The following is a 9,291-nucleotide window of genomic DNA, read 5'->3' as shown; positions in this document are numbered from 1 at the left end:
CCTATTGGTGATGAAGGGCATTTATTCATCAGAATCACAGCAGTAGCTGCTGCTTCTCCCCAAAACTTGGCTGGCATTCCAGATGAGATTAACATGCATCTTATTCTTTCAAGAACGGTTCTATTAGCTCTCTCAGCCACCCCGTTTTGTTGAGGGTTATTAGGGACAGTCATATGTCGCTTAATACCCTTCAATTTACAGAAATCATCAAATTGATGGGAAAGAAATTCAAGTCCATTATCTGTTCTTAAGCATTTTAAGCTCAGATTCTTTTCAACTTCCACCTCGGAGCACCATTCTCTAAATTTTCCAAAGGCATTTGACTTTTCCTTCATCACATAAATCCATATTCTTCTAGAATAATCATCAATAATGGAGAGAAAATACCTTCCTCCCCCAAGTGTAGTGGTCTGTGCTGGCCCCCAGATATCACTATGTGCATAATCTAGCACATTTGATGAAGTATGCTTTCCTGTCGGATAGCTAAGCTTCTTGCTTTTGCCCAACACACACACACCTCACAGTCCCTAGACTTCAGTTTGCTGTCAGCTTCAATCAAGCCTTTCTTTATCAGCTGATTTACACCATCAATGAATACATGCCCCAGCCTGAGGTGCCAGATTTCAGCATCTGCTTTCTTGACCAGATGAAGGTCATTAGAGATGGCTTCAACTGCCAAATAGTATAAACTATGCTTTCTTCTAGCTTCCATCACAACCTCAGATCCCCTCATGATCTTCATTACTCCACCTGAAGATAAGAATGAGCAACCTTTCTGTTCAAGAATTCTCAAAGAAATCAGATTTCTTTTGATATCTGGGATATATCTCACTTCTGTGAGCAATTTTTCTGAGCCATTTTGCAGCTTGAGCCTGATACTGCCTATCCCCTTGACTAAACATATCCGATTATTGCCAAGAAGAACGGTACCTGAGGACTTCTCAACACTCTGAAACCACTCCAGCTTCGGGCACATGTGAAAGCTACAACCACTATCCATTATCCAAGAATTACTTATGTCATTCTCTACGACATTCAGAACCTCGGCCGATTGAATTTCTTGAGCAATATCTGCATTATTCTGTGTTGTAGCCTCCTCTTCTTTCTTTCTCTTCCATGAATAACAGTTCTTCTTCAAATGCCTCGGGTTCTTGCAATAGTGACATGATCTTGTTTCTTTGGCTGGCTCATCCTTTTCTTTCCCTGACTTGAACTTTCCCTTTCCTTTCTTCTTGGAGAACTTCTTGTCATTTGCTCTGATATTCAGACTTTTAGAGACAAGATCAAGGGGTTTTACAGATACTTTGTTGATCTCCTTAGTTTTGAGAGCAACCTGCACTTCCTCATATGTGATAGTATTCTCCCTCCCATATAGCATGGCATCTTTCAGCTGCTCAAAACTCTTAGGAAGAGCATTGAATAGGATAATTGCTTTATCTTCATCCTTGATCTCAACATCTATATTTTCTAGATCATCTAAAGCTTTAGCAAAATCCTCCAATTGCTCAGAAATTCCCTCCCCTTCAACAATCTTGAAAGAATACAATTTCTGCTTCATATATAGCCTGTTGGCTAGAGATTTTGTCATGTAGAGGAATCAAGCTTGGCCCATAGAGCTGCAGCAGTCTTCTCTTTACAGACTTCCCTCAAGACTCTATCCCCCAAGCTCAAGATTATAGCACTATGTGCTCTTTCCCTCTGTTCCTGCTTCTTGAGAACTTCTTTCTCATCTTTTTTATTTCCTTCCCCTCCTTTTTGATCCTCTTCTGAACTGAGTGCCTCCCACAGCCCTTGCTGGATCAAAATTGCCTTCATCTTTACCTTCCATAGCCCAAAATCATTTTTACCCGTGAACTTCTCCATATCAAATTTTGCGTTCGACATCATTCACAAAACAATGCTCAATACGTTTCCCACAGATGGCGCCAATTTGATATCAATCTCAAGAACCAAAATCAAAATAGGCAAAGTATTGTAAATCAACGCAAGCACAAAGACACCGGATATACGTGGTTCGGTAAAGATACCTACGTCCACGGGAAGACTCGAGCGATATAATTGATTTCAGATCCAAGGCTTACAAAGAGGAAATCAAAAAAGCAGCTACACAATTCCCTCAACTTCATTACAATTTGCAGATTCTAAAACGCAATGGAACAACAACTAACCAATGCGAAGATGAACCACAATCTCACTTCTTGAACCGATCACAAAGATCCCTCAATCGAACTATCTTCTTGATGAAAGAGCAACTCAATTTTACTGTGTGATGTATGTGTAATTTCTGTTATTTCTCTTCAAAATGAGAGAATACGTTTCACTCTATATACCCAATTTGTTACTTGCAGCAGAGATATAATCCCTTGTATATTGGCTCACCTGCACCCCCATTCAACCAACTTAATTGCCCAATAAGAAAGTGACAGATGTTGTGAGCCAAAAACATAACAAATATCTATCCTCTCCACCGACCACCGACCTACCATCCATTCTTAATAATACTACTGTTCCCTTCGTTCCATAGTAATGGAGACGTTTCTTTTCGATACAGAGATTAAGAAAAATTGTGTTAAGTGAGTTAAGTAAATGGAGAGTAAAGTGCAAAATGAAAAAGGTAGAGAGACGAAGAGAGAATAAAATAAGAGAGAGTAAAGTAGGTGTGGAAAAATGTTTTGACTTTTACTAAAAAGGGAAATGACTCTATTACTATGGAACGTACCAAAATAGCAAAATAACTCTATTACTATGGAATGGAATGAGTACAATTTTTTACTATTTCCTCTAAAGCAACCAAAACAACGAATATTCATAATTTATCATTGCTTTTACCTCTGCATAAATTTTCATCATACACGATGTAAGCAGATGATATTTTCAATATCAGTTTTATTACTTACTGGTGGCTGTCCACATATTTTACATATACCCACATCACATAAATTTTGTTTTGTATAAAACGATGTAGTAGATTGACATCTATATTACAATGATAGTCAATTCAATTATCTGTTATTGTTGAAAATTGACTACGGTAGTACTCCCTCCGTTCCAAGGAAGATGACCTTTTTCTTGGAAGACATGAGAATTTATACAATTTTGTTTTGTGTATGAAGTGGAGGGAGTAAAATAAAAGAGAAAGATTAAAGTAGAGATAAATGTGTTTCCATTTTTTGTAATTAATCATATTGGGTGAGACAAACCAAAGAGGAAAGTGAATCATCTTTAATGAGACGGAGAGAGTACAGTATTGTTCATAATAAAACAGTTAAAGTTCACACATACTTCTGAGAAAAACATTTAGTTCATTTTAAATCACATACTTCAAAGAAAAACATTTAGTTCATTTTAAAATCATAAGACGGTATCTTTCTTATCTATAATTAGACACTACTACCTTTATGCAGGCAGTATCTATATATATAAGACATCTTTTGAAATTTGAATTATGGATTATAAGAACCATAAAACAATTTGGAGAATGAGCAAATGCTATCTTACTGAGAAAAAAAAGAGAAAAAGAAGAAAGAGAAAACGATCAGGAATATACACTTTTCCCAAAGAAAAGGAAAAAAAATCAGAAGTCAGGAAATGAAGAAAGAAAAAACTGACCAAGAGTCTATGTCTGGTCCCGAAAAAAGAAAAGAAAAAGAGATAGAGATAGAGAACAAGAAAAAAAGAAAGAAAGAAAAAAAGGGAGATTGCAAATAAGCACAAAATATCCAAGGATCTTAATAACCAGTTGGCTGAACGAAGAAGAGAAGACTTTAAGCCTGATCGAGAAGTTGTCCTGCTAATGGTCCTGATCATCATGTCTCCCCCGTTTTCCACAATAAGAATAATTTTGAACATAGAGCCCCTAGGACCTAACATGTACATCATAACCCCCTAACCCCATTACAACCCGAATAAAGACCTTTAGGATTTACTTTGTGAGATCTAAGCTCGAAGCATATGTGGTTTAGCAATAATGAGAGAACAGTCCTAACATTTCTGGTGAGGAATGAGTGGCTGAGTGAACCCAGCTTTTGGCTAATAAGAGTGACGATCTTGACAAGCGAATAAACTAGCCGGGTGAGGTGGAGGGTGGCAGAAATTCGAAGTTGTTTACAACTAGATTGGTTCAACCCAAGGGGGAGGATTGGTTGAAAATATAGCCTGTGTAATGTGTTTATGAGTTTTTCTTTTGTCCGTTTTGTTATTTTTTGTTTTCTATGAATCAATTAAGTGTTTTTAGAGTCTTATTTATTTTGATTGTTCTTAGATTGTTTTGTCCGTATTTTTAGATTGTTTACACTTAAAAGGCATAAAAAACATGTAAAGATTTGATTTTGATTTTGAAAGATGTTGACAATGTAAAATAAACGATTAACTAAAGCATGTCACTCCAAGTTGCTCATTAGACTTGAATCATTCTACACTTACATCAAAAGCACATATTTTGGGATGAATTAATCAACCTAATCGCGTGCATTGAACATGTTTGCGACATATAGTTCACAGTAAGCCGAACACTTGTTCCATGAACTAACTTTCAAAGATATTAAATCCCTGGGGAAGTGCGGGAATAAACATCTGAACAATTCAAATTCGACAACACATCAATTGATTAGTGTATCCAAGTCTACGTTAAAGAGACGATAAACAAGGATTAAACATCTATAACAATAGAGGCCTCTATAGTGATATAATCTAAAATTAAATACATCAATGATATCAAAACGTGAATTCAAAGGTGTAGATACATTCAAACAAGCCTAAATCACAACTTGGTGCAACATAGAGGGTTTAGCCTAAACACATGGTAAATATCACAATGAAAACCATAAGAAGCATGCTCTCGTTGAGTGGAATTGAGATTTGGAGACGGATAGTCTGAATGTTAGCCGAAATTTCATCCTTCTCTTCTTCCTCCTCTCTTTCTCTCTTTTCCGCTCCTTTTCTCGTCCAATGATGTCTGAATATCCTCAAAAACTGCTCCAGAGAAAAACGCCCGACAGTTTCCGAGAAAAATGCCCGACCCGGGTGAAACGATGGCATCCCGGGCGTTTCTACTGGACCCGGTGAAGGAACTGGCAGCGGTAGCGCTCACATAAATCAATTACATAATAATTCTGATCTATTTAGCAAATTATTTAGACAAATTCTATTCGTGTAATTATCACATATATCATGCTCATAACTTAAATAAAATATGCTTTAAATTAATTGAAACCTAAAACATGCTTTTCTACGGTTTAGCCATTATACCTTGATGATTCTCCAAAGAAAAGAAGATAGCTAGCACCTTCTCCACGTGAAGATCTTTAGTACAAAACCACGGATCTTCTGTCTGGTTCCCGGATTGTAAACTGATATCAGGGTGGGCTGATCTCACCAGTGTACTATGACTTAAATAAAGGAGACGGAAATCCTTTCCCTCGGAGGAGAGAAAATCGTCCCACTTCTAAGTAGAGAGGGGGACGAAAATTTTATAGAAAAAAAAGTGTGTTTTCTGTCTCCTTTATTCTCCTATTTATAATAAGTCACATATTGGGCCAAAACAGGGATCTATGGAAGGCTTTGGATATGAGCTCCTCCAATTAGCTTTTTACTAATTAAATTAAACCTAATTTAATATAAGCTTATAATTGGACTATTACGAGCAGCCACTACAGAAGTAATATTGCACTCCTCATCCAAATCCGAAATTATAAGTACTTCGGGTTTCCATTAATTGATATTTATTTCCCGCGCTTAAGATAGAAACATCCATTAATTAATTATTGTCTGCTATGGACTTAATTAATTAATATCTTATTTATTCCAAGAGAGTACTCAGCAAGAAAATCTTATTTATTATTCATAGAGTAATTAAACTCTAACTAGCTAGGTTCCGAATAATAAAACCTTATTTCAAGCTTCTCTTGAGGATGTTATCAAACGAGACTCACCTCGCGCACGATTCAACATAATAGCAATCCTAGCACCGCTAGATATTAATCACCACTACCCAATATACCAGGCTTATTGGGTTGCGAAAAACCCGCACCATTTGGTAAGTCAAAGTAGTGCATAATCAATACCGTATGCTCAATGCTAACGTACATTGATTAAGAAATGATAATTTACAAGACCTCGTCTTTCAGTAGATAGCATAAAGCCTGTCTCGCTGTTAGATCCATTCAGTGCTATACCACACCAACGTCATCTTATTTCAGTAAGGCTTAGAAATAATCGGACTGACATTGCAACCTTTCACGATAGGTAGTCTAAGCCTATCTAGGTTGTGAATTCTTCTTTTTCTTTGTTTAGAACTGACCGTGTTACCTTAAAGTGAACGACGCCCACAACCGGTCTACTAAAACAAAGACTTAGACTTTTTTAAGTTACTTATACATTTAAACATGTACTCCCTCCGTCCCAGAGAAGTTGGCACACTTTCCTTTTTAGTTTGTCCCACAAAAGATGTCACATTTCCCTTTTTGGAAAAAGTTCTCTCTCACATGAATATAAAAATTATATTTTCTCTCTCCATTTAACACACAAAACAACACCTCCTAAAATCCCGTGCCATTTTCAAAGTATGCCGACTTCTCTGGGACGGAGGGAGTAATAAACATCCATTAAATGTAAAACATAACAACATTATGACAAAAATAATTTGTTTATTCCTTTGGAAAATAAAATAAGAGTTTTAACAGTATTCAATCACTCGAAAGATGATTTCTAGTATACAAACTCTAACACCCGGGCGTTTTGTTGGTCCAAAAACGCCCGGGTTGGACGTTTTCACCGGGTTCGCACTGCTCCGCGCAACCTTCATCAAATGGTCATAACTTCATCATCTGAGTTCCGATTGAGGCGTACAAGGTATCCACGCGAAGCTATTTCAAAGACAAAAATAGCGGTGGTAAGATAAAAGAATTTGGACATTGTGTTGATAGGCAACAGAAAGTTTGAATCAAACCCAGATCCGGTTAGGCTCATTGTATGCCTTCAGTCCACATGTACATCTATAAACTAATATATAATAATCAAATGATTAATCAATAGATTATTTTAATATAAAAAATAGGAGAAATCTTGGAGTAAAATTAACATTATTTGATTTATATCGCACTACTTCATCTTCTTCATACAATCAAACTAAAAACGGTGTGAAAAGAGAGCATAGAACAATCATCAACGAAAGATAACAGAGCATGCTTCAAAACGAATGTGAATGAGAGATTTAAACTATTGATGTTGCATCTATAAATTATGAAACATTATCAAGGGCTCATTAGTGATCTATTACATCAGGGATCTGAATTGGGTACATATGTATGCTACTCGACCAAGCATTTTGGATGTTATGATCGAGTTCGGATATGCATTCCCAAACTGCGCTATTGCATTTGAAGCCACTACCAAATGCAATCTGCCACACCCGGTCACCCTTTCTAATCCTGCCTTTCGCCTCCAGATAGCTCAACTCGTACCAAACAGAAGAAGATGAAGTGTTGCCGAATCTGTGGAGCGTCATCCTGGATGCTTCTCCGTCTTCTTTTTTCAGCCTTAGCCTTTCCTCCACCGCATCAATGATTGCCTTTCCACCTGCATGTATGCAGAAATGCTCAAACGCCTTCTTGAAGTTTGGTACGTATACTTCCCGCTTTGTTGCTGCATTCTGAACGACTGACCATCCATACAGAAGCTGCTCTGAAAGTGGTAAGCAAGAAGGGCCTAATTCTGTTAAATTTATTTTGAGGGCATTTGCAGCTACATGTAGAAGAGATCTCGATAGTGCAACACCTACAGAGCCTGCTCCATCTTCCTTCTGGATGACTGAGTGGTATGACTGATCATCTGACCCCATATGTGTTCGTAAGAGATAGCGAAGTTTGTATTTGGCTCTCAACCTGTCCTGCTTCTTGTTCGACAACAAGACAGCAGCGCCTCCCATACGAAAAAGCGTGTTGGCTAAAAGCATGGACCTGATGCTACCATCATATCCGCTAGGGGTCACTGCTTCCATGCTGAGAACCAGAGCCAGCGAGTTGCCTTGTACTCTCAAAAGATCTTTCGCTAAACCAATGGCCACTAGGCCAGCACTGCATCCCATTCCACTGAGGCTCACACTCTTGATATTGCTTCTCAGCCCAAACTTGTTTATGATCATAGCTGTAATGGATGGTGTGGGGCAAAATATGCTACAGTTGGTTACTAGAATGTCGATGCTTTTCGGGTTGATACTTTGCTTGCTGAGGAGCTCTTTCACAACCGTGAAAAGAACTGTTTCCGTCTCTTCTTGGGTGCAGCTGAGAGATTTATCAGGTGGGATTTGATGTACTGAAATAGGAAGACATGCCTCACAACCAATACCTGATCTTTTGATCATCTTGGTTTGGAAGTCGATACCTTCTCTCTCATGAGCACCACATACTTCAAAGTGTTCTATGTAGTTAGATGCTGTGGCACGAAGATTAGGAGGTGGTAGGTAGCAGCAGGAGTCTATTAGGTAAATAGGACGGGTTTTGGAGGAAGAAAAGAAGTATACAAGTAACAGCAAGGCGATGGCGATAGCAATAGCCACTCCATATTCAGAGAAGGCAGCGACGGGAGAGATATTGTTGGCCCAACTTGTATCTGCAGAGGTAATAGACATTTTCTCATATGCAAATTCTTATTTTTCTGCAGGTTGCATCGGTCTTATGTTATGAATTAGTTATGGTTTTTGATCATGAATAGTGCATGCATAGAAGTTGGAGCTTGTAGGTATCATGCATTTTTTGCTTCTTTTTTGTTACTATATGCGTCAAGCAAGCAATTAATAAATTCATTTTTACCAAAATTAAATTTAATACGTGATAATATTTATAAATATAATATTTTAAGAAGCATAAAAAAGAAATAGGACTCAAAGTTATATGCAATAATATCAAAGTAGAATAAATCAAAATCAACTCAATATAACTACACATACTAAATTTATACATTTAGTATATTTACCCAAACTAATATACTTAAATACAAATAAAGTTAATTTAATAGATAGCAATATAGTAAAAGTCCAAATTAAATTTTCTATATTGTTAAAAGCCTAAATTATTGAATTTAATACAAAAAGCCCAAACTAAATTTAAAGAAGTCATACTCCCTATGTTCCTTCATAGTTAAGTCAATTTTCCATTTCACAAAGTTTTCTCATAGTTGTGTTATTTCCATGTATAGTAAAGAAAATTTCTCTTACTTTACTCTCTCTTATTATTCACTTTCTACTTTATTCTCTCTAGCTTTTTCATTCTCTTACTTTTTAATCTATTTATTTAA

General features: G+C 36.9%; 1 protein-coding gene across 1 annotated transcript; it reads right to left on the bottom strand.

The window, feature by feature from the left end:
* Positions 1–7,103: 7,103 nt before the first annotated feature.
* Positions 7,104–8,636, bottom strand: KCS7 (3-ketoacyl-CoA synthase 7). Its single transcript, XM_089066215.1, has one exon. It carries the CDS (start codon positions 8,624–8,626, stop codon positions 7,262–7,264), a length of 1,365 nt encoding a protein of 454 aa, XP_088922341.1. The 5' UTR covers positions 8,627–8,636; the 3' UTR covers positions 7,104–7,261.
* Between the last annotated feature and the right edge of the window lie 655 nt (positions 8,637–9,291).

This window comes from Salvia hispanica, chromosome 2 (genome assembly GCF_029641045.1).
Source record: "Salvia hispanica isolate PSC_SH4W2 chromosome 2, Shi_PSC_v1, whole genome shotgun sequence".
Lineage (NCBI taxonomy): Eukaryota > Viridiplantae > Streptophyta > Magnoliopsida > Lamiales > Lamiaceae > Salvia > Salvia hispanica.
This window is presented reverse-complemented; position numbering and strand designations above follow the sequence as displayed.

What these genes read in the sequence shown, in the direction of transcription:
- KCS7 (XM_089066215.1), bottom strand. Translation starts at nt 8,626, where the DNA reads ATGTCTATTACCTCTGCAGATACAAGTTGGGCCAACAATATCTCTCCC.